The sequence below is a fragment of the Urocitellus parryii genome, chromosome 1 (genome assembly GCF_045843805.1).
Source record: "Urocitellus parryii isolate mUroPar1 chromosome 1, mUroPar1.hap1, whole genome shotgun sequence".
In the NCBI taxonomy this organism is placed as follows: Eukaryota; Metazoa; Chordata; class Mammalia; order Rodentia; family Sciuridae; genus Urocitellus; species Urocitellus parryii.
This window is the reverse complement of record NC_135531.1, coordinates 8,035,055-8,061,492: the sequence shown is the minus strand read 5'-3', so window position 1 is coordinate 8,061,492 and position 26,438 is coordinate 8,035,055. Positions and strand designations below refer to the sequence as shown.

General features: G+C 42.8%; 1 protein-coding gene across 1 annotated transcript in view; it reads left to right on the top strand.

Annotated features, from left to right (window-relative positions):
- Positions 1–26,438, top strand: part of Sema5a (semaphorin 5A) — a 446,744-nt gene that overhangs the window by 400,138 nt on the left and 20,168 nt on the right. Inside the window, exons 17-18 of the mRNA XM_026397069.2 lie at positions 22,067–22,292; positions 26,041–26,259. Coding sequence (XP_026252854.2) covers positions 22,067–22,292; positions 26,041–26,259 — 445 coding nt within the window. The remainder of the gene's footprint in view (positions 1–22,066; positions 22,293–26,040; positions 26,260–26,438) is intronic.

The following is a 26,438-nucleotide window of genomic DNA, read 5'->3' as shown; positions in this document are numbered from 1 at the left end:
TCCTGTGATCTTTACTTATTTTACTCTGGTTGAAAGACATGCAGACCTAAGGGTTTCAATAGAGTTGCCTGAACTCTCACTTGCATACCCAGAATCCAAGCATTTTGCTTTTGTTTCCAATTTCATTATCATTAATTTAATAAATATTAAGCCTTTTACACCTTGATGGGCCCTGGGGAGATCTGGGTGAATAAGAGATGTACAGTGTTTGCCTAACACTGAGGCAGGAGCCCTCCGTGTGAGGCTCAGACCTGCAGGTCTGGATCCCACTTAGCTTGTGACAGTGCTTTGGTGTGTCAGTACTGTGTTCACACCACGCTTCAGCACGGATTGCCAATGACCAAGGGTGGGTGTGCTGTGAAATAGTCCATGTGTGTGCAAAGGCAACTGGAGGGATTGAAAATAAGTTTTAATCACATTACACTTGTTTTGGGGGTTTGGCTCATGGAAGGCCATTCTTTTGTTGAAGTAACATGAATGTTTAATTGTATCAACAATATGTTTTAATTTGTGTTTTGCTTAAGATTTGCATTTTCCCCTTTTTAAATTATTTCATCTGAGTGCCTCCAGTGGTATTATTGAACATGTATAATTTCAGTTGTTAAAAGAATTCACATACATAATAATTTTCAAAGCAACTTATAATTAACCAAAGAAGGAAGCAACAGATGTTGGAGCATGAAAAAAATGTTTTAAAACACTGAATATTTTTCACAGATGCTGTGGCTTCTTTCTTCCCAAGTGCATTACTTTAATAATCCTAAAACTTTCTAAGAACCAGAACCCAGCTCTGGAGATTTTCATATGAATATGAGAGAAAATACAAGCAACTACTGCTACATTTAGATTTTTTCATTAATATTTTTAAATTTGAATCAAGCTTACATTTACAAATCTTCAGAATTTGGCAGCTAAAATCAGCACGTTAAACTGCTTCTCCCTGTGGTCCAACGACATGTCACCATAACTAATGTGACATTCTTTGAAGAGTTGCCTCTTTATTTCACTCCGCAGCAAGTTTCCCCCCCTAGACATATTTGACTTGAAGAATCTCATGAGGTTCTGCTTTGAAAGAAACGGTTGCACGGTTGTAATAAAGAGCCTTGGAGATCGAATTGGCTTATATGGTGTCACGTTCTTGTCTTATTTTATCAGTTACACCACGTGGGAAAGGAGCAATCCACATGCTGTCACTTGGCATCTCACTTCTGTTAGTGAGAGACATGTTCCACATCTGCTCCATCCTCCCCAATCCCATGAAATCGCCCAGTTTGAGACTATTAGGAAGCAGTGTGCAAAGGAATGCCGGTGTCACCATGTGGGAGAGAGCAATGGCAGAGGCTGAAAGAACAAAGCTCTGCCCTATCCACTCACTGGGCTCTGCACATGGACCCACAAGCAGATGAACCACACGGTGTTCCAGCTTAGAAGAGAGGGAGGCAAAAATAGCAGGGCAAACAGATGGAATCCAGACATCCAAGGGAGCCCTTCCACAGTCCCAGGCCGTTTTCATTATGAAACTGATTGAATGGATTTCTTTCTCTTGTCTTCTCGCAACTGCAAAGAGCTTTAGTGATAAGCTGCTGGAGTCTGAAAATGCAGAGGAAAGGCGCTCTGCCTGTACGGCACCTTCCTTGAGAACTGATTTCCCTAATGCTTGGTGTGATCTCACAGGACACTGTTCATTTCTAAACAGTTCTACCTATGGAAGGTAAGGACGTTCTCCATGACCTCAATGGCTGACCCATGGCTGTTGTCCTGTGCTTTGCAGAATTTTCAGATCATTCATCTGAGTATTTAGTCAACCAACGATGTTGAGTATTCACCATGTACAAAGGATGGGTCCTTTGGGAGCTCTGCAGGTGGAGACAGCAACATTCCTTCCCTCAAGGAGGTCACCTTCTAACTTAAGAGAAAAGATACAACTCAATGACTAGATAACAAAGAGAAGTGGAAAAGGCAATAGGAAAGCTAGGAGAGGACACGGGTGACCAGGAGGGAGAGGTCACTTCTGACTGGAGAGCCCAGGGCCCCTGAGGGTGTGGAGAAAGGAGTGGGGGCACCATGGTACGATAGAGTGGAGGCTGCAGACTGCCAGAGAGGGGTCCACTCTGGAGCAGTCAGCAGAACCACCTGTGAGCCTGAGCAAGCTCAAAGGAATGAGGCAGGACCCAGTGGCTGGCGGGCCGCATGCCGTCTGCTCTCCTAGGCTCACTCTTGGCACTTACATTCTGCATGCCCTGCCCTTCTTAGGATCCCACTTCCACAGCCTCAGTCCATTACTGATTTCAACAAATACAAGCTACATCACATTTTGAATTATTTTCCTTTACAGTCAGGAAAGTTGCGTTGCTTTTCCTACCTAAAAGAGATAGCTAATTGTATGTACATACAGAATACCGCGCAGGCAACGTGTGTGCACGTGTGTGGATGTGCGACTTTGCTGCGGTCATCTCTTCAACTTCAGGCACGGCTTCTGTTTTGTCACGATTTACCTTCCTCAGTGCTCCTGAAATAGGCACACCTGGTTTCGGGCTGATGCAGCTCCCAAACATGTTATGCACCCTTCAACTGAGTCCTGTTTCAAGGAGGCTGGCTCAATCACTTTACTATTAGGCAAACCAACTTGTTCTTCAACTTTCTAATACCAAATAATTGACATCTTGAGATTTCAAATCAGGGACGGATATTTTATTTACTACTGTTTTCTTAACACCCAGAAGAGTATAGGATATTGAGTAAGCAAACCTAATTATTAAATTTGCATATTAATTTGAAAGACAATGGTAATTTGGGAAACATCCTCACCACCTTTTTGAATGAAGTTTTCAGATCTAGTGTATCATGCTGCTCTTGCAGGCCCTTGGTGGCTTCCTACAGTGTCCCCCAGCAGAACTGTGGCTGGTGTCCCCTCTCAGATTCTTCACACCCACATGGAGCTGTCTTTACTTCACACTTAATTCTTCTTCCCATGCTATTTGCTTATGAGCATTTCATTTCTTGTTCATATTCTTAAATTATTTCAAATTCTTTCTAATGAGCTTCACAAGTCTGCTCTAAATAGTACAAATTTAGTACTGAAAACCAGTATGCTTGCGGAATCGTGCTTGGAGTTCATTACCATTGGTTTTGGTGTCCTTCCATGACCTATCAGGTCCCTGTGGTACTAATGGAGAACACCTAATGGGAAAAGAAAATCTAAATTTTATAGTGGCACAAATTCCAATATTTGAACTTCTCTCTGCAAATAATATTTTAAAAATACTGGACCTGGGCTATTTCCATAGCATCTCCCCTGTCCATCAGACGTTGTGTTCTTTGCCTTGGTGAGCTCTGTGCCTGCCAGGCAACTCCAGCCCTGCCCACATCCCTCAACAGACAAGTCTTGAACATCTGTGAGCTTGAGACCTGAATCTGGCTGAGTCTCTGTTCCTGATCCCTGGAATCCCTGACCATGGGAGGAGAGAGCCAAAGAGCAAATCCCGCAGATGCTGGTAGAAGGGTCACAGCTGAGCAGAGACTATACCTGTTGTGGGATGGAAGAGTCAAGCCAGTAACTTCAATCTGCTGTGCGTGAGGTGGGCTTCTCTGGGTACTGGGCTGTGCGTCAGTCTGCTTGGCATTACCGTGACCAAAATACTTAGCAAATGCAACTTAGAGGAGGAAAGGTTTATTTTGGCTCATGGTCTCAGAGGTTTGATCTGTGGTCAGCTGACTCCGTTTCTCTGGGCCCAAAGTGAAGTAGAGCATCAGTGGAACATCCCAGCAGAAGGGTTTGGTGGAGGAGTGCTACTCCATTTATGGTGGCCAAGAAGCAGAGAGGCAGGTGGGGTGTAGCCTCAGGGGAGATATGGCCTTCCAGGGCACACCCCCAGGGACCCAGCTCCTCCAGCCACACCCCACCTGCCTACAGTTACCACCCAGTTAGTCCATTCCAACTAGGGTGGACTGATTAGGTCACAGCTCTCATAATTTAACCATTTTACCACTGAACATTGCTGCATTAACACAGGAGCCTTGGTGACATATCCAAACCATAATAGTGTACTGAGCCTTCAGAAGGCTGGTGCTCACCGGAACTTTCCATGCATATGCTGTTGCCCATTCATTTGCTCTCACTAGAAGGGCTGGCCCTGGGTTGGCTGGAGCTTTGGTGTTTCCCTTGGAGGAAATGAGGGTGGCTTTCCTCTGCCCTGAGGGCTGTGCAGGTGCCCCTCTGTGTCTGTCCACTGAGCCCCCCTGGTGGTGTAGTCCACCCGACCAGTGTCAGTCTCTGTGGCTCCGGTACTTTAATATGTTTTCCCATGCACTGTGACTCTGATTGAGACTCACTGTGGGTGTTTTAGATAGAATTCAACAAATGGGACCTTAAACTGGAAATATAAACACCTCTGACACGTTGGAATTGGTATTAAGTTTTGTAAGCGACAGTTCCTGGGGCTGTCAAAGAGTCGTAATTCCACACGTGCTCTTGGAAGGGATCTGGCCCCTCCTTCCCTCTGTGCATATCTGAGGCGGTCCTCGCAGGGCCTCTCTTCCTCTAGGTTGCCAGTCCTTGTCAGCTCAGATTGGAGTCTATTCTTATTCTTAGATGTACCCCAGGGGTCATAGAACAGCCAGAGAAATCCAGGAAAGGGAAACTCTTTTGCAGTGTGATATAAGTTTGGTTAGTCTGTGAAACTCTGGCAACTGCCTTTGCCTTTTACCTGACCCCGCCCCCCACCCTGCCAAGAGAAAAGTAACCAGTACACATTCTAACCTTTTCCTAAGTAGACACTGTTCCTTATTCCTTCACAGAATTTGGACCTTCCCTTTTGTTGCTTTGGCAGTGCTGTTTGAGTAGGAGAGTCCTAAGAGAGTGTGACTGTGAGCTTATTTTCAGTTTATGTGGTTTTGCCTCTTTTATTGAATGGGAATTGAATTAACTTCTAGTATAAGTATTTAAAGCAGAAAAAAAAAAAAAGCTAAGCTTTCCACACAACCATTTACAACAGGATAGTATTACAGAAGGAAGTTTTACAGGCCTGGCTCTCTGCAGGCATCTTATTTACATCTCAGTGGAGGACAGACATTTACTTGGCAGAGTCTGGAATCATAAATTATGTCCTCATAGCTGTATCGGGGTCAAGTCACTGGTGATCCTCAAGTTAGAGGAAGCTGGGGGAGGCCGGGGCTTTCTCATGTTCTCCCCTGGCACCTTGGTGAGACCTCATGGAGACTGGTGTGAGACTCCGGGACCCAGTGGAGGGGCCTCTTCGTGGCTCACCTCTGCATCCACAGCACTTCCAAAGGCTGCACAGAGTAGCTGCTCAGAGAGGAGTGTGTGAGGCACAGGAGGACATGCATTTTCCTAGGGCCAGCTGCTCAGATCAGTGGTCTCTCAGAGTCCCCAAGCAGTTATGATATGTGTACACAGACATGCAGAGAAGAGAGCTTTCAACACCTGAGGTTGTATTTGTATATCTCCCTCACTTAAATTTGTGGGGCCTTTTCTTGTGACCACCTCTTGGAATAGGGAAAAGGCATTAGGAATTACAGAGCTAGTGGTGCTGACCAGTAGAGGTAGCATCAGGATTCTGAGAACAGACAGCAAAGGAAATTTACTTTAAATCAGGTTCACCCAGGTGTGAACAAGTAGGTTTACTTTTCACTTTTACTTTTCACGTTTCATATCACCATATGTTTACAGTAACCAAATAGAGAACATTATGAATAATACATTTATATTAGTAAGACTAAGGGAAATGATGCTGTGGTTATTTCAATAAATATAGAATAAGCATTTGATAGAATTTGGCACTCATTTGTAATAGCTTAAAAAGTACTCAACAGAATGAATGGAATTCCTGTAATCTTACCAAAGATACCTCTTGCAAGCATCGTCATGCTTTGTGGTGAAACATTAGAAGGCTTTCTATTAAAGTCAGGAAAGAATCAAAGATTTCTGCCAGCACTGCCAACGCTCAGTTCTGTCCTTGAGTTTACAACCCATTCAAAGCAACAAGCAAATAGGAGTGGTGAGATCAGGATGGGGACCACCCAACCCAAGGTTCCTTCCTGTTCTCTTTCCTCTGTCTGAGAGGTCAGGGACTACTAGACAAGGACTCTTTAAACACCCTGTGACATTATCATGCTGCTGTCTCTGGTGAATTGGGCCAGGCCGAGCACCTGCTGGTGGCAATGGGTGAGGATCCTTAATTGGATGGGCTCCTAGATCCCTTCCCACTTCAACCCTGAAAGCTTCATCTGTATCTCTTTTAGTGTTTTTTGATTGGAGAGCTGTTCAGGATTCTTAAAGACTTGGGGCATTGTTGAGGAGAAGCCAGCAAGAATCCTGAGGGATAGCAACGTGCTTTCTGATACCTGGGCCACATTTGTGCCGTGTCTAAGGAAGTGCTGCCGGGCTGGGTCTGGCCAAGGGCCTGCGGTGTGAGGGACAGCAGGTGTCCAGCACTGTTCCAGAAAGACCCAGAGGAATGGGTTGCAGCTGCCTTCAGAGATGTTACCCTAAGGGAGACCCTTGTGCAGACAATCCTGTGGTGGCCTCTCTCAGTTGTTCTGGTGGGGGATGGTGGCAGCATGCAGGAGGAAGCAACGTTCTCATGTAAATTTAGGAGAGTCACATTTATGGCAGAGGCAACAGGTTTAGTTGAGGCTAGAAGCCATGGCCCGTGTCTGTGGTCTTGAAGCAGGGCCACATGAACAGTGTGCTGGTCAAGGCGGTGGGACCATTCAGGGTATCCCTGTCCAAATGTTCGTAAACCTCTGGGAAGTCATACACTTCAGGTTTTATCTTTCAGGTATGTGGATTCTCAGCAATACTGTGAAGACTAATTAGCCAATGCTCTTTGAAACTGGCACCATGACTGTCATTCAAAATGTCTCCCAAGCTGGGTGCAGTGGTGCACACCTACAATCCCAGCAACTCAGGAGTCTGAGGCAGGAGGATTGCAAGTTGAAAGCCAGCCTCAGCAACTTAACAAGGACCTAAACAACTCAGCAAGACCCTGTCTCTAAATAAAATACAAAAAGGGCTGGGGATAGGATTGGTGGTTAAGTGCCCCTGGGTTCAATCCCTGGTGCCAAAAAAAAAAAAGAAAAAACTCTTGCACAGAGCTTCTGCATCTGCAATTTTGATTATAATCATATGAAATATATATTTAGGCTTCCCAGAATGGCTATGTCTAATATTTTTGGAAAGGCAGACATTTTTTGCAGCAACCCTATAGAATTTTTTGTCTAAATGAATAAGAAATAAAACAAAAAGTAGTCCGTCTTCTGGCTTAAATTTTGCAATGTTTTGTAGAACAGAAAACAAATCAAAAAGTTCTCCACAGTACAGAATTTTAAGTATTTCAATGAGGACATTTTCTAAAGGCCTGCTGGGTGACTTTCAATAAGAAACACTCTTCCATTTTAGAAGAAGCTACATTCTGGAATAGGAGATTTGTAGCTACATTTGCTGGCTTAAATGACCTTATATATAAACTTCCAAATAAGTGACCTCCATCATAGGATCTTATGCTTTAATATATAAAAGAGTGTGCGTGTATAGTAAAGATAAGGGAAATAGCGAAAATAAGGACCACGGGCACAGTAAGAACTAGGGGAAGTACCTGTCACTTAAAATATGGGTTTGGAAGCAGTTTATTCCTTAATTATTTAATCACCATTTATCTTTTAGGAATATCAGCAATTTATCCACTTAGTTATTTAATATCATTTTATATTTTAGCAATATATAGCAGAATGATTTCCAAATCATATTTAAGCAGATAAAAATCCATAATATGGAATGATCTTTAAACGTGGATTTGAACAATTATTTATCTTATGGGAAACTTTAAGATCAATAAAGAGTTTTATACCATTCCCATCTGTCAAGGCACTTCACATCTAGAAGTGCATGGCGGAAACGTTTGAGGTAAGCCTCATGTAGCCCTCACTCATGTGGAAGGAGGCACCTCCATGACCACATCCCCACCAGGGCCCCCGGAAGAAGCAGGTGAGCTGCAGGGATTCTGCTGACCCAGGACATGTGGCCCTGGTGGGCTTTGTCCTTTAGTCTCGCTCTAATAACCCTGATCATCTGTGCCCTGGAGTTTTACGCAGAGGGAAGCAGGAGGAAGGCCCTGAGAAGTGGGCCCAAGGAAAGCAGCACATCCATTGCCAGACAGACTGACACTCAGGTGACAAAAGGAAGACCGACGTGAGGCTGTGTGATGGCAAAGAGGACCACATTCTAATGTTGTAATGGCATTGACAGTGCCACTGTCCCTCTGTACCTGAGGTTCCAACACCCCCTTTAGGTAACAAAATCTGCAGATTTTACAGAGAAAATGGAATAGTATTTACATCTAACCTACCCACAGCCTCCCACATACTTTAAATCATCTCTAGATCCCCATGAGCTAGAGCTCTCATGTGAGTAGTTGTGTATTTAGGGAATAACGACAAGAAAACAAAAGACTATGTTTAATACAATCACAATTTGTTTTTTAAAAATATGTTAGATGTGGAGTTGGTTGAACATATGGATACGGAACCCGTGGATAGGAATAGCTAACTGTAATAGGTAAATTTAATTACCAAAGACATTGATAAGACTTGAAATTCAGTCGTGAGGGAAAATGTTGTAAGTCATAGAATTAATCCATCATTAGTGGTCTTAACAGATTTGTGTTGTGATGTCGTCATTTCATTCAGGTAGAAATATTTGCTTTTGTGAAAAGCACGATTCCTTTCTTGGTGGCCTGGGAGCTCCTTGCTGATGCCGGACAGAATGGTGAGGGAGACAGCCAGGCCATCATGTGGGGTGTGACTGTGGCTGTCAGCAGTGGTGGCTTGTGCTGGCAGGCCACCCTCACACCTACCCTCTCCATTGATCGCTGCAGGGACAATACACACACAGTTTGAGCACTAATAAAACTAGGGCCCAAAGACTTTTAACTTTTATTAAGAAAAAACAGTAGTCACACCCAACTATTTTGACAATTTACTGTTTTAATTAGTCAACTTTTATTTTCTGAGATCAAGAATTACAACTTTGGTTAAGATGGCTGAGATTGAGGGAGGCTGTCTTTGTTTTTGGTAGCAATGACAGCCTGCTATCATAACCCGTGATTTTAGCCAGAGCTGGTTGCTCAAGCCAACAGGGATGTTGGATGTGTCCCACTTCTGGTGCTGCAATTGAGGACAGCATCCCCCTCAAATGAAATACGTCAGCCTGTTGGATTCATGATCCTGGCCAAGTACTCCATGGGATTTGGGCCAGAGTGTCAGTTACAATGTCCTACGACTGTGGGGATATTCATCATCAAATCCCTTGTGCATCATAACTCCTGAAATAGGCATTTGTGGAACTTACGGCATGTTCACATATGACCCTTAAATGCCACATGTTTATTTTCATCATTAATATCTAAGACCTCTGAGGACATAGATCAGCTTTTTGTACAGGGTATCCATGCTTTGACAATGATTACTGAAACATGGATGGCTGAGCAGATGATTTCAGAAGTGTATTGTGAATGGAAAGCATCATTTAGGCAATATTACTTTGACTTTTAGTTTTAAAATATGAAATGTTAAAATTAAGGTAATTAGGTCATTACCCATGAGTAGGAAACATTTGTGGGAAAAAGAACCTAATTCAACAATCTGAGTTATTAAAACAAGATCACTTATATATTTGTAGTTAAGAAGAAAAAAGTTAATTTCCTATAGTAATTTTTCCAAAAGAAGGACCCCAGAATACAGCTCCATGGGATTTTTTTAATAGAGAAAAGATGTTGATAAAACATGCATGTTTTCATTTTCCAGATCCATTAAGTTTAGTTTAGAGAGCCAAAAGAACACCCAAGGCTTCCAAATACTTCCAAACAATGAAATGAAATGTCACAAGGGCTTTGACCTCAGCCATGCATGCTCCAAATACATCATTTGTGTTGTGAGCCTTTTAAAATAAATAAATGTCCTTACTGCTATTGGTCAGGGCATGAGATGTGCATTTAGTTGTGAGCTGGTGAAATGAAAGCTATGTGTAAACTCAGATAAGGGCAGATTTAGGAGAGGATAATCTTCTACCAGACAATCACATCCTGGGGTGGGGGGATATGTGAAATCACAGACATAGATGCATACGTGCTAGTTAGACTTAACTAACTTTACCATACTGATAAAGCCACTCTGCTGCATTAGCCCTGGCAGGAAAACCACAGATTCTTGTGACCATCTGCACTTTCTTGGGAAGGAGGATCATTCCTCCAGTTACCATGTCCAGTGGGTGCTGATCATTTCATGTTCTGCATCCAGTCTTTGGTTCCAGGCTGCTACGCAGAACAAAGGATGCCACATATAGACACTCTTGCTAATGATCATAAACTCTTATTTGGTTTAACACCTTCAGATCATCAGCATCATATGTTTCTTTACAAGTAAATCAGTTCTACAGCTAAGATAGCTGAGGCACCAGCTGAGGGGCGGCGGGGAGTAGAAGGGAATCCTGTCTCTGCTGGGCTCTCCTGCTTGTCGGGGTTGGCCGTGAACTTAAGAGTGAACAGAGAGCTTCACAGGAAGAACCGAACAGCCCCAGCACCTGTGTGATTCCAGGTAATGACCTTTCTGGCCATGTTTGCTAATATATTCTGTCCTCAGTTCTGGTTACACAGGAAGCTCTGTGCTCACAGGGCTCACAGATCAGCTCTGACGCTTCCCGTTTGGAGAAACCCATTAACTTTGTTTAACCCAGAGCTTCTCAGTTTTTTCTGAAAGCAGATGTTTCATTGGTAGCATCCATCAGCATCCCACAGAGACCCACTTTAGGAAAACTCTTTCACAGAATGAGTAGAACACCATTTTAAATGTTGTATAGGCTCTGAAAGTAAAAGGTATTATCTTTATACTTTTCAAGCATAGTGAATTAAAACCTATAGCTCTGATGGAGTTGATGAGGTTTACATACAAATCAGGGGGCAGCCCATGTGTATTTTTTTTTTCTATTCTATAAAGTGAAGTTCAACAACATTAATTGTGAATAGCATCAGGCAACTTAATAAACTATGAATTGTAGCAACAAACCTCAGCTTGCTAGATAACTCCAGGATTCTCAACACCCTGAGTTTCCTGTGAATCATGAATAACAAGTAATAGTCTTTTTTTTTTTTACTTTTCACTAAAACTTTCTCATAATAAAGAATTGGAAAAGTATAATAGAGGACATCGAGTTTTCCATGATGGAAAATTCCTTGATACAGGGATTCAAAGGAGGCAAGAAGTTAAGAAAATCCAACTTCATTTCAATCGTCTAATACATTGAATCCTTAGAGCATTGGAGGAAGAGCCAGGATGTAAATTTCTCCTTTATGTACACAAACCATTAAGCATACATAGAGTACAACCAGAGAAATGAAAAGTTGTACTCCATTTGTGTACCATAAATCAAAATGCATTCTGCTATCATGTATGACTAATTAGAACTAATAAAAATAAAAAAGAATACGTAGATGTGTATTAGTTTTAGATTTATGTATACAAGTTAATGGTTCAAACAGCATGCATTTATTTTTTACAGTTCTTTGCGTCAGTGGTCTGTGTGGAATCTCACTGGCTACTCTGCCCAGTGTCTCACAGTCTGAAACCTGATGGTGGTTAAAGCTGCAGTATTTTCTGAGGGTCAGGCTCCTCTTTTGAGGACTTTGGGTGTTTGCAGGATTTAGTTCCTTGTGTTTTGGAGACAGAGATCTCTGATTTCCTGCTGACCATAGTCTGGAGGTGGATCTCAGCAACTTGGGCTGCCCTAAGTTGTGGCCACACATGACAGCTCAGTCCCTCAAAGCCAGCAGAAAGATCTCTCTCTCTCTCTCTCTCTCTCTCTCTCTCTCTCTCTCTCTCTCTCTCTCTCTCTCTCTCTCTCTCCTGCTTCTAGAAGGTCTTAGGCCTAATCGAGAGAGTGGATGTACCTGCAACTTGACTGATACATCACAACTCCAGGGAAGGGCCTCTTACAGAGTGTGGCCGGGGGTGGGGGATCTCAGGAGCTTCTTAGATCCCCACACCCCACAGTGTGTGAGCAGGTGCTTACGGTGAAAGCACTTTGAGATCAGAGCTATGACACCACAATCAAGGAGCTGGGTGCGGGAACAGGCAAAGAATAGACTGGCTGCCCCAAGGCTCCAGGTCCGAATACCCAAACCGTGACCCCTGGGGATGCACAGGCCTGCGTGTCTGATGGAAAGCAGAAGAGAGCTGAGCAGTGCAGACGTCACTACGCTTGGTCCCTGTGAGAAGTCTTTAGATAGGAATTTTACAATTTAGATAAGCCAGTAGAAGAAGGTGTAACTCTTTTATCTTAAGTTCCTTTAGTCACAAGACAGCAGATTTTTTTTAATGGCATCCAGAAGGTCTAAGAGAGGAGAGTGGAATTTCATTTATTTGCAAAGCAAGAGTCAAAACCAAGTTGCCTGTACTATCAGCACTGTGCAACTCAAATTTCTTCTCCTTTTTTATTTACATTTTTTATTTGTTCTAATTAGTTATTCATGACAGTAGAATTGCTTTGACCCATCATAGATGGAGTATAATCTCTCATTCTTCTGGTTGTACATGTTGTACAATCACACTGGTCATGTAATCATATATGTACCTAGGGTAATGATGTCTTCCTACTTCCAAAACCCCTCCCCACCTTCACTCCCCTCTACCTAAGCCAAAGTACCTCTGTTTTTCCCTAGCCCCCCTTATTGTGAATTAGCATATGTGAATCAGAGAAAATACTCAGCCTTTGGTTTTTTGAGAGTGGCTTATTTCACTTAACATGATATTCTCCAGCTCCATCCATTTACTTACAAATGCCATAATTTCATTCTTCTTTAAAGCTGAGTAATATTCCATTGTGTGCATATACCACAGTTTCTTTATCCATTCATCTGTTGAAGAACATCTAGATTGATTCCATAGTTTGGTTATTGTGAACTGAGTTGCTATAAACATTGATGTGCCTGTGTCACTGTAGTATGTTGATTTTAAGTCCTTTGGCTATAGATTGAGGAGTGGGATGGTTGGGTCAAATGGTGGTTCTTCTTAGTGTATTTCTTCAAAGCTCAAAACCTAAAACTTTTAGAAATTAATTTTTATATTATTATGGTTTAGATGTAGTATATTCCAACAGCTCATGTATGAGATGATGTAAAAAGGTTTGGAGGAGAAATGTTTGGGTCATGCCTTTACCTAATCAGTGAATTGATCCCTGATGGGATTAACTGAGTGGGGACTGGAGGCAGGAGAGATGTGGCTGGAGGAGGTGGTTCATTGGGGGCGTGGCTATGGGGTACATATTTTGTATAAGGAGAGTGGAGTCTCTCTCTGCTTTTTGATCATTATGTGAGCTGCTTCCCTCCACCACACTCTTCCACCATGTTGTTCTGCCTCATCTCAAGTCCAGAAGAATGGAGACTGCTCTTGTGGATTGAGACCTCTGAAACTGTGAGCCCCCAAATAAATTTTTCCTGCTCTACAGTTATTCTAGTCAGGTCCTTCATCACAGCAGTGAGAAAGCTGAATAAAACATATATAAATAAATTTATATATCAAACATTGACATCCAGGAACTTACAAAATATTTACCATTAGTGGCCTACGCTGCCTCCCAACAAGGGCTTAAGAGTGGGTTTCGGCCTGTGTCTTCGTTTCTGAGTTCTCCATAATTACTCTTTCTGCAATTTTACTCTACATTTTTTTTTTGCTAAGAAATGGAACCACTTTAACCCATACAAGTTTAATTATGTGACTGTAACCATCACATTCAAATCCTATGGCTACGGGATTTGATTTCTTGTGGTTGTGAACCATGGAGGCATAGATAGCCAACATAATCTAGTAAGAAACTGCACTAATACTTGTTGTTTTTTTTGTGTGTGTCCTTAAAAGAATCTGGAGTAACTGTATTGTTGCAAAAGCAAGTTAAATGAGCAGTCCTGCTCAACCCTTAATCTTAATAACATAACCCCACTGTGGCTTATCCTATTTATTTCAATTCTTCCAAAAATTCTCATAATTCTTTGGAAGAATGCCTAAAATCTGTTCAAAGTATTGTAAATTGTCCTGTGGGCATATGATATTTGAACATTTCCCCCCTTAGACATGGAGAAATAGAAATAAAGGGTAGACACCTTGGCTGTAGGTCACCCATTTTCATTCTCCTAGTGGTAGGTATTCACTTCCACCTAGAAGTACTTTCTCCTTTCATTGCAAGATATTTAGAAAAAAAAGATGTCTGCATTCTTGACTTTCACTCTCAAAAAATAAGAATTTAAAGGAATTATAGAGACTAAAGTAAATAAATTGATCTTCTCATTTGAGATCTCATTTATAGAGTCCAAAGTGCCTACAGATCTCAGCCTCTGCAGTCCAGTTCTCTAGCAGTAGCACTGGTTTTCTTATCCTCCTGAGCTGTCTACCATAATATATAAGAGAAATGTCTAAAGTAATGTGGAAGGAGGAGAGCCAGCTCCATTTTTTTTATATGCGCAGGTATAAAATCTAATGTGCACACCCCTCTACACACACACACACACACACACACACACTTCCATTTGCAGAGTAGTATTTGGCTGCTCTTCTATACCTAGAAGAAAGTATTTTCAGTTCTAAATATTCAAACACTAATGACCAAAAAAATAATATTTCTGCACGTAGGCATGTTATATAGGTGCACAGAATGTGTGTGGGAGTGCATCTGGGATTTAAGGTCTGTGAAGGATGATACTCACCTGTAGTGTTCTTCCCTTCTGAGCCTTTCTCTGACTTTGATAACATCTGATCTCATGAAATGACCTGGGATTACTTCCTCCTTTGCAGCCATCAGCAAACACTCTATGCAGCTGCCGAGTCCAGGTGTTCCTCCACACAGCCTCCGGGTCTCTACTTGGTACGCCCAGGCTTTCTTCAAGCTCCTGCATCGTATGAAATGCAGCTACAATAAGCCTTTTAATGTTTTTGAGGAACAGAATCTCATTTATCTCATTTCTGCATCCATTTCGGTTGTATGACTTTTCTCCTTGTCATAAGTTGTGGGCTTTTTTTTTTTTTTTTTTTTTTTTTGTCTTTGGCCTCTTTGCATACCTCCTAAGTTTAGATTAGATGCTTGATGTGTAAGTTTTACCTGGTTTTGTGCTGGACAATTTTGTTGTTTGAAAAAATATTCTAGAGATCTTTTCTGGGATGTGATTAAGTTACATAAAACCAGTCTGATGGTTTGGGTTCTTGCTTTTAGGCCTGGCAGGTTTGGATCAGAGCAGCATCTGGTCTCTGATCATTTTCCCACTGAAGGGTCAGGACATTTCTTGGTGCACCACTGATGCCCTGAGAGTTCAGAGTTTTTCCATTCCTGCTCGTGAGAGCAAGAACTGCTCCGAGCCCTGTGTGGTTGATCTTTCCAGGTGGGTCTTTCCCACCCCTGTATAATTTTTTTGTGTGTGTATTTACTGATTTTTACACCATTAAATGCTTATGTGGGGCTCTGCCTACAGCTGTAGTTTTTCCCATCTAGCAACCTTCCTTCTGAGAACCACAGTCATTTTGACATCGCCTGCTTCCATCTGTCTCCCACACCTTAAATCATATCTACCTGAGTTTCCATGTCCCATGCCACCACCTGGGAACCTTCTTGGGGTTAGGACTGTGAAGGTCATGGGACTCCTTCATTGTTTTTTCTTACTCAGTGACCACTGGCCTTGGTTGCTTGAAGGCTGGGATTTTTACAACTGATATTTCGTATGGTTTTTGGTCATTTTGGTGCAAGGGTTAATCCTATTTCTGTTGCTCCATCTTGGTGGGAACCAGAAGTCACTCTGTAACCATGTAATGTTGAATCCACTCTTTGTTTACCAGCTTTTCATCCTGGGTATCACTAAAGTAATTTCCGGGACCTCCTGCCAGCTCTGTTCTGATTGACCCACACTCCTGCGGTCCCAGATTGACTTCCCTGTATGCTTGAGTGCTTTTGCCCTTTGCAGGCACTTTGAATTGGTTGGTCATTTCCTTTATGCACAATGGCTTTCTCTCTTGTCATGCCAAGCTTAGTTACTGAAAGAGAACTTGATAAATGCAAATGGAAACTGTAAGTAGTCCGTATGAAAGGAGATTCAGACAGTGATGAGGGCAATTGTTACACTTCGTGCTGAACACATGGTATCAAAATTCTGCTTGGCTTGTCTTCATCTCTCTATTTTACTTTGAATCTATAAAATATAAAACATTTTAAGTTTCTCAAAGGTAAAACAAATAGCCAAATAAGAGGGTCCACTTAACCATCTAAATTGGCTCCCTACACTGATGCAGATTCCATTTCAATAAGCTTATCAGTGACTTGATCAATATGATTTATCCTTTCCCCAGGTAAAAAGGGTAAATGTGCTCAAATTCAGTAAAATAAAATAAAGTTGCTTTTCACAAACTTGCCACCTATTGACAGAGACAGAATTATACATAGATAATTAGGCTTTGGTGAAATATGTACTTTGATTCTGTAAAACAAGCCTGTGGTGAGAAGAGAGACAGCAAGGATGCATTGAGGGTGAGACAGAAGGCTGCATCTGTCGGGTTCTGAATTTAATTTCTAAATGGGTGATTTATCAGTGTTGACTGAGATTGAGAATCCATGGGTAACATAATTGGAGAAAGAATTTAAAATTTCTTTTTTTTTAAGAGAGAGAGAGAGAGAGAGAGAGAGAGAGAGAGAGAGAATTTCAATATTTATTTTTCAGTTTTCAGCAGACACAACATCTTTTTTTGTGGTGCTGAGGATCGAACCTGGGCTGCACACATGCCAGGCGAGCACATTACTGCTTGAGCCACATCCCCAGCCCTTAAAATTTCTTTAGTAACCATTTTTATCTAAAATTCCACCAGAATATTGAGAATCCTATGTAACAAATAATAGGAATTAGCTCCCTAGAATCATTTCTTGGTGTTCAAGGTCCATTCAAATCTAGATAGTACCGCAGCAGTACACCACCAAATTGTAGCAAACAGATTCACTTAAGCCTCCTCAGTGATCATGACTGAATTGAATCACTTCATACTTTGAGTCATAATTTTAAGACAGATTGGCCTTACCATCCCTCAACCTTTCATAATCTGATACTTCAAGCAAGTGTATCACAATCGAACCACCCAAAGCAGTTAAAAGAAGCCCCGAGTTTCATGTTAAACTTTGTACTCTGAGGAAATTAAAATGAAAACTCAAGAACAGGTTCAGTTATTGGAATCTTAGATCTAGTGAGCTTGCACCAATCCTCCTCAGCCATGTACTGTCCACCCCTGGGACATGTGACAACCTGTCCTTCTGGGACCATCATAGATGCCAATCTAGTCACTGGAACTGGCTTTCAAATACATTTACCACTGAGAGATTTCAAGAACTAAATAAACTTCACCTCGGTAGAAAAGATGGAATTTCTGGTGGAGGAAGGTAGGTTTGACTGGGGGTAGTGTCCCTGTTTATTAGGATTATAATTATCATACTATTTCATAGGAGATATCAGACTTGTTAATTTGTACAACAACCTCATTTTATACCTAGATCCGTAAACTGCATGTGTCTCGAGCCCCTTCCAGCAGAGGGCTCCTGGACCTTGCCCAGCCAACCTGGCACAGAATAACGAGGGCAAGTGGCACGGGCTCTGGTGCTTTCACTCCAGTCTGGACAGCACCCCTCACGGGGGCACAGGCAGGGGTTTATGTCATCCTTCTCGTGGGCTTCCGTGTCTAGTAATGGCATGTTGCAATCTATGGCATTCATCAGGACTACTTTTTAATTTAAAAAGCAGCATCCAAAATATGCAGTAATAAAGAACCCTGTCCACAAAGAAGGTTGAAGTCATCTATCTCTCCAGTGTGGGTGGCATGGAGCTGTCATGAGCCAGGGAGAGCACTAGAGGCATTCAATGTGAGCAGCCGCCATGACTGCTTTACGCATTTTCTTTTAAGAGCCTATGATATCACAAACATAAAAAGCTTCTGAGTGCTGCCCAACGTAAAAATTTAAAGGATGGACGGAGAGTAAAGAACCCTGCTTGGAGTCACCAGAGCAGTGACGGAATAGAGGGTACTAGGCTCCCAGGTCAAGCTGGCGTCGTGGACACACATGCAGGACCACATTTTCTCACTGATCGAGAATTCAGTATGGAAGGGATTGTTTTTTCAGGGCTTAAACCTATGAAACAAAAAAGAGAGAGGAAGAATCAGATTGTATTTTTTTTTTAATGGGGTTGGAAACATATCCAAGATAAAGGAATCCAAGACTCAGAGAGAGGAACCGTGCAGAAAAACTAAACAGCTGCTGGCTCCGAATGTGGTCCTTAGAAAGGCCTGCTTGGAAGGTTGGCTCTTGGCTGACTTCAGGAAATTTGAATTTCAAATCATTTCCCCCATCTCCAGACTGATAAGAGTGGCTAAGCAGGCCCAAACGATTGATGCCAACAATGGGGTGTAACTTTCCGTGCATGACAGGCAGAGGCGCCTGTACACCAGACCCCAGGGAAAACCTGAGCACTGAGTTTTCAGCAAGTTTCCTGAACAGCTTCAGTGCAGAGGCGTGGGGTAGGGCCTGGTATCATGGGGACTGCTCTTCTTTGCCTTTCCTGTGCTGGTTTCCCTTCATATCCTTTCACTGTAGTAAATTACAGTTGAGGGTCCTGTCTCACAGCCTGTGAACACTGCTGTCTAGGCTTAGAAGCCAGAGGTGGTTCTTGGAGGCCCCAGCACAGAGATGGGAAGAATCCTCCCACTTCCTACCCTAGATCTCAGAGCTCAGGAATCTGTGGCTCATCTTTCTCTATTGGAAGCAAAATAGAGTTTAGGTGGCTTCTGTTTAAGAAATTGTCTCCATGCTGTGATTAAAGTTGATGAAAAGTCTGGTAGAAATTTTAGGTTGGATTAATTTTCCTTTAATATTGAGCATCATGCTTCATACCTCCCATCTTCCAGTAATGCTGTTGAGAAATGTAAAGTAGCTTGACTTCTACTTCACCAGGGGGCTTAGACCTGATCTGTCCCGCAAAGACCCACTATATGTGTGTGTGTATATATATATATATATATATATATATATATATATATATATATTTAGTTGTATGTGGATACAATACCTTTATTTTATTTATTTTTATGTGGTGCTGAGGATGGAACTCAGTACTTCACTCATTCTAGGGAAGCACTTTATCACTGAGCTACAACCCCAGCCTCAGGAAGTTTTTTCTTTACCAAGGAAAACAGACTGTCACCGGGCCTCAGGTCACTGGACTCAGCTGAATGGGGGTTTGGAAGTGCAGAAGGCTGATCAAGAGAATAACTATCTCCTGGAAACTGAGAGCCCAACACTCTTACTCCACTTCTCCCCCCATCCCTGGAGACTCAGTATCCACCATCCAGATGGGCAGGGCCCTGGAACAGCTTCCTGAACAGCCCAATAAAAACAAACAAACAAACAAACAAACAATAAGATTCTAACAGCTTTCTTCGTGTGAATAACACATCCAGTTCCCATCATGGCCAATAAAACCCTCCCCTGTGCTCAGACCTCCAGGGAACTTTTTTCCCTGATATTCTAATGAAACCAAGAATGTCCATAAATAAGAGGATCTAATGTGAAAGAGCGATCCATACACGCCAGGAGAAACAGCAAGTGGACAATTCAGAAACCATAAAGAGAGAATCAATTATCACAATGGTGCTCAAATCAGAGATGGCTGTGGGACCAGGGAAACACTGTATCTAGTAACAGAACAGTCAAGACCATGAGAGATGGAAAAGGGGCCTTTGAAAAATGATAGAAGAAAGGAAAATCCCAAAAATCATTTTGGAGGGTAAAGATAAAGTAGTATTCTATAAAGAAAAGCAAAAGATGAAAATATGAGATAGAAGATAAGAAGCTTGATGTTGAATATCAGAACTTGTATCCAAACCACAGGAGAGCCAGCAAGAGAGGAAGGGAAAAAATGGAGAAGAAACAACCAACAGAGTCATTGGGAAATTTTCTAAAACAAAAGTCTTTGCTTTACAGATTAAAATATAATTTTTTACCAAAATGACCCAAACTTAAGAATGTCATTGTACCCTTCCACAATACTGGGCAAAGAGGAGGTCCTCAAAGCTGCTTGCAGATGATTTTTACAGATCACAAGTAAGGGAGAGAAAAGAGACTGGAAGAGAGAGCACATGAAGCTTCACATTCAATTCTGAAGCAAAATTGTTCCCAGCCTAAACTTTTCCTCAAACTTCTAACCAGGCTTGAGGGTAGCATTAAGATGCTTATGGGGATAACAGCGCCAGACATTGGCCTTGCCAGCAACCTTGTTTAGGATATCGCTGTAGGATGTGCTCTAGCAAAAGAAAGTTCAACAAAGAAGGATGAAGTATTGCAATGCAGGAAATAAAAGACTGAATACAGAGAAAGGAAGAAAAGCCCAGCATGGAGGTGCAGAGTGATTCAGGAAACAGAGAGCAGTCAAGCCAGTTTGGAGCAGGTCAGTGGGTTCTCAGAGGGACTTTTTAAGGATAGGCAATGGTATCCTCCCTGCTGTGTCTGAATACCTGATGGAAGATGAATTAAGGGCAAGTTCAGGGGCTGGGGCTGGGGCTCAGCGGTACAGCGCTTGCCTAGCATGTGAGAGGCGCTGGGTTTGATCCTCAGCACCACATAAAAATAAATAAATAAAATAAAGGTATAAAAAATTCACATCAATCTTTAAAAAAAAAATAAAGGACAAGTTCATAGAAACTAAACAACCACCTCTGCAAAGCAAGAGAAGCCTGGATTTGGACTGGAGGGAGCCCAACAAGAAGCATAAATCAATTGCAGTTCACCACATCACTTTGGGTAGCGTTCACCTACTGATAAATGCACACACTGAACTTTTATCTAACTAGGATTACAGCACAACTATGCTAGGAGGATGGGAGATGGGAAGGCTGAGTGACATGGTAGACAGAAGAGTTACAGCCTCTTTTTCCATGCAGCACAATTCATGCACAATGCCTAAAACACTGGAAAGTTCAGGGTTTTAGCTCCACGGAAGTAGTAGTATCAAGATATCCCACTCAAAGAGACAGGGAAAGGATAGAACAGCTCTCTTATTTGATAATAAAGCTTATTTTGGTGTGTGTTTAATATTGATGATACTATTTTCAGGCATGGCCATGAGTGACTGGCTACCTTATGCGTTGTTGGTTTTCCCTCTACAGAAACATCCTTTCTTGTTAGAGTGGAATTGTGATAACTACTGCATCCAAGATCAATCCATCTATTCCTGGTTTTGCAGCCATAAGATTTAGGACTGTTTTCATATAAACCCGGAGGTGTTCCAAGAAGAATCTCAATACCCTAGTCTTAAATTCCACCTTGTCCAGACATGGTGCATCCACCTGGCAGTCCCTCAGATCTACTCCATGCTTGGCCACCCAGGACCCTCCCACCTGGGTTGTTTTAAGGGATTTCTGGGAGTGAGAGGTTTGAGGAGAAACTGCACAAGGCTATTGGGTGCATTAATGGGGGATGATGGGAAAATGTGTTACAGACTAGAAAGTGGGGTGTATGTGTTCTGTTGAAACTCAACCACCCCAGTGCTTTGGATCTGTGACTCCAGGGCTCACAATATCCACAAACCTCAAACTTAACATTACATGGTCTAAGAATCAAGTCTGGCTCCGTGGTTTTAACTTTGATACTTTAAAGAAAAAAGATAAACATAATATCCAAATAATCAGCATCTTGGGTTACTGATAAAGAAAATGAAGATGATTTTGTGGATTTGCCTTTTTCTCCCACATGTGACTTTGTTTATTATCTTGTTCTCATTGTGTATGCAGGGGAAACTGCACGTTCCTTGTGAAGATGGCCTGAGAGCTGAGCTCTCTGTTTATGTGTTTTCAATTCTGCAGAGCAGCTATGAGTGTCTTTGGATCTGAAGTTTTAAGAAAACTTACCTTTCCCTGAAAGAGAGCAGCTGTCATGACAGGGCCCTGTCTCTGCAAGGGGTTGAGACACACTGTGCATTTTCTCTCCCAGGAATACCAGCCTTGTAACACCAATGCATGCCCTGAGCTGAAGAAGACCACGCCCTGGACGCCCTGGACACCCGTCAACATCTCTGACAATGGCGGCCACTATGAACAGCGATTCCGGTACACCTGCAAAGCCCGCCTGCCCGATCCAAATTTGCTGGAAGTGGGAAGGCAGAGGATTGAAATGCGGTACTGTTCCAGCGATGGGACCAGCGGCTGCTCCACAGATGGTGAGGAATGGTGGGAGGGACGGACTGCTCCTGGGAGGCCTTTGATCTTGAGTCTAAGGTCATGGAAGAACACGGGTAGTGTGTCTTTGTTATTAATTGTGGCTTTGCAGTCCTTATCACAGTGATCCCTGTAGAACAGAGTGGACTTCACAGCAAATTGAAGGGGGAGACACTTACTATGAGAATTTAGGTCTATCCCCCTTTGTCCATGGGGGGATGCATTCTTAGACTCCCAGTGGTCACCTGAAACTGGACAGTACCAAACACTATACAAACTTGGTTTTCCTTGCACACACAAGCCTATGATAAATTATGCACATTAAGAGATTACTAACAATAAGTAATAATAAAATAGAATACTTATAAAGATATGCCATAGTAAATGTTATGTAAATGTGTCTCTTCCCTGAGTCAACACAAGCACTGATACTTTATGATTGTGGTTGGCCATAAGTAACTGAAACCGCAACAAGGGACACCATGATAGGAGATGGTTCTGTGCATTCAGGCCCCAAATAGCACTGTGCTTATGAAAGGTCCACAGTAGGGGGTTGGGGATTTAGCCCAGTGGCAGAGCGCTTGCCTAGCATGCGTAAGGCCCTGGGTTCGGTCCTCAGCCCTGTAAAAAACAATTACTAAAAAAGTATAAAAAAATACAAAAAAGGATTAAAAAGACCAAAAAAAAAAAAAACAAGGTAACAGCGAAAGGTCCACAGTAGTTTGTGCGAGATTTATTTTGGATGAAAAAATACACTGAGGAAGGACTTTCTATAGATTTTCTGGGACTAAAATATAAGGTGAAAATAGTATTTCAGTTTATTTATCCTCAAAGTGGACCAAGTCAGGAAGAGTGGATTCCTTTGTTTTACTCATACAGGATGTTTCTGTTAAGATGCACCATGTGTGAGAAAGCCATGGACATGTGCCATTGCTTCTCCCCCTGAACTGGGCAGACCCCTGAGTGCCATGTTAGCAGCCTGGAGAAAGCCTGGGGAGGGAGCCAGACCTGCCCTCTGTCTGGTCCCAATGCTCCGCAGTTCTATCCCCTGGGCAGGTTGCTTACTCTCCCTGGAGCTCCTCTCTCTGTCCTTGAGAAAGCGGGTTGGAGCCTGGTGACCCCAAAGAGCCTCATTCTTTGCTTTGCTCTTTGTCTCTTTTTGTATTCTTCAGACGCATCCTTGGAGCTTGGTTTGATGAACACGATGACAGTTACATCTTGCGCTAGAGCCTTCTCAGACATTTCCCAGCACTTCTGTGTTGTGGTTTTACTTTCATTCTCCAGCATAAATGGGACATAGAAAGGGCTGGCACCGCTGATGTCATTTCTAAAGAAGGGGTCTTCAGGCCCAGAGGGGCTGGCTGCCTTGACAGATGCCCCAGAGCTGGGGAGCTGGATTGCAGTGCAGGATTGACGTGGGTGGGATAAATTCATGGGGGACAGTGCTTCTCCTCTGTATGGCCACCAGGAAAGCTCTGAGTAGTGGCCAGTGCTGCTCACATGCCAAAGGTCCCCAGGCTGAGGCCTGCTGGGATACTGGGAGCTGGGAGCTAATGGACATCTGGGATACTCAGTGACCCCAAAGTTGTTTCAAATACCTTTTGCTATAAAAGTACACTTCTCATCCTGTACCTGTATTTGTTCTTCTAATTTACTTTCTCTCTATCTCAGACTAGGCTCCCCATAGCTCAGCAATCACACAATCTTATTGTTAAAAAAATATATATATAGTCTTCTTTGATAAAGGGTATCGGTAAATACACTATTGACATAAGTGAAACCAACACCACCCGCCTGGTGAGCAACAAAATGAGTCACTCTTGTTCAGTTTGTAAAATTCTGCTTTTGTTAGAAGAAAGGATACATATATTGAAACACCAAGAGGAAGATAACTGAAGCCCAGTTCAAAGATGGACATTTTATAAGGGATAGCCTGGTAATCTCCAATTAGGGTTCTGAGACAAAACACAAGAATGTCAACAAGAATTTCATATACTTTTCAGAAATTTTTTTTCTAGTGTAAGTATGTCTCATGATTTTTTAGGATAATTAGGAAGTTTAGGAAGTTCATCTTCATTCATCTTATTTGCTAAACTTGGCAATTCTGTCTCCAACTCGTTCACTTGTTTCTTATTTTAAAACAAACTGTGATCTACTTCTGACATCAAAAATCTAATGAGAGAGTGAGGGATGGTGTTCCTCTTTAATTAGCTTTGTTCTGCCTTCTGAACTTATTCCTTCCGTTCTCAAGACACATATAAAACCAGAGTTAATATTTGTTTTACACATTAATAATAAAGTGTAGGGAAAAGATGCGAACACATTTATAAAAGACATCCTATATTTTCCCCAAAAGTATTCCATGGATGTGGCTTAAGAAGAAGTTCTCCCTTCCTGTGTCTTCAAGGCTTTAAGTTCCATGACCATCCTCATGTTTTGCTGTTGAAGTCTTGAAAACACAACAGTGCACCCCTTTGCCTCCGGCACACAACTCGAGGCTGCCTTGTGTGTGGTTTTTCTTTACGGATGACCAAGGAGCTCTGGTTCATCCCAGAGGAACACTCGGAGGGCCCGTGTCCTCCTGCATGGCAGAGAAGGCGAGTCTCTGGGCAAACACTCAGGTGCTCAGCAGCAGACAGCCCTGGGTGTGTTTGTTTCCTCATGACCTTGATTTCCCTGAACTGTGTGGCACCATTAGAGAGGCATCATTTAAAATTTGCCACAGGGCCTACATTTGAGATAAGCAAGGAGGCATGTTTATCAGAGCGAACACAAATTCTGATGAAGGCTACTGACATAACAGGTTGGAGGGCTGGGAGGAGGCCTGCTACACAGCAGGTCTCAAGGCTGCCCACTGTGATGCCCAAGACTCTTCTCCCTGCACACCCAGCACGACTACACTATCACTTAGCGTCACTGGCTCCCGGGAAACACATCTGTTAGTAAGTGTGCTCAGACTGTCATGGGTGCGTTTGACATGTGTCAAAGTGCATCTAGTTCCTGGGTATGAGTTCTCTGGAGTAGACAGACGAGTGTCTCTGTGGACCGTGATTCAGGAGCAGTTAGCTCAGCACCTTTAACCAGCATGAACTCACATTTGAAAGGTTAACAGGTGCCAAACATGGTGTAGCACGCCTGTCATCTCAGCAACTGAGGAGGCTGAGGCACAAGGATCACAAATTCAACTGAGACCTTATGCAACTTAGTAAGGCCTTGTCTCAAAAATAGAAAGGGCTGAGGATATAACTCAGTGGTTAAGCACCCTTATATTCAGTCCTTGGTACCAAAACAAGAAAAGGAAAAGAATGTTAACAGGTAAAGAAGTAGTTTTAGGAGATGCCTGAATCCTGTTTCCGTTTTCCCAGGCCAGTGTTCTTCATGGTAAGTGCTACGCACGGTGCATAAAGGCAGTTTGTAATAGAGTCCCAAGAGAAGCAAAAAAATTGTATATTCTTTGTAAGAAATTTCTACCAAAAAATAAATAAACTACAAATTCAACACCTACTAACTTCCTGTTCAGTGTAAAGACTTCATTCCCTACATTCACAAATTAGTTCCTATGTGCATCCTTACTGAATAGCAGCTTGGGAAAGAAGTCTGAGTAATGGGAGGCTGTCACTCAGCTGCAGTATTTTATTGAGGTGTGAAAGGCAAATTCTAGAGAGAAGCTCGTGCTGATGCAGACAGGCCAGTGTGTGCGTGGGCCCTGCAGGACTCCCGTGGAGTCACGCTCTGTGTTTCCCCTGCCAGGGCTGTCTGGGGACTTCCTGCGAGCCGGGAGATACTCAGCCCACACCGTCAACGGGGCCTGGTCAGCCTGGACGTCCTGGTCACAGTGCAGCCGCGACTGCAGCAGGGGCATTCGGAACCGGAAGCGCGTCTGCAACAATCCTGAGCCCAAGTACGGGGGCATGCCCTGCCTGGGCCCGTCCCTGGAGTACCAGGAGTGCAACATCCTGCCCTGCCCAGGTGAGCGGTGATCTGAAACGTCCAGCAGCAAGGACGGCCTTTTAGCTTACCCTGGCTCTCAGAGCTCCCTGGCCTGGTGTTGGGACACGTGTTCTTAAGGAATGTCAGACGGTGTCAGCAGCTGTTGGATGAACCTAGTGAGACCGACAAGGAAGAATAAAGGGGTCCTCTGTTCCCAG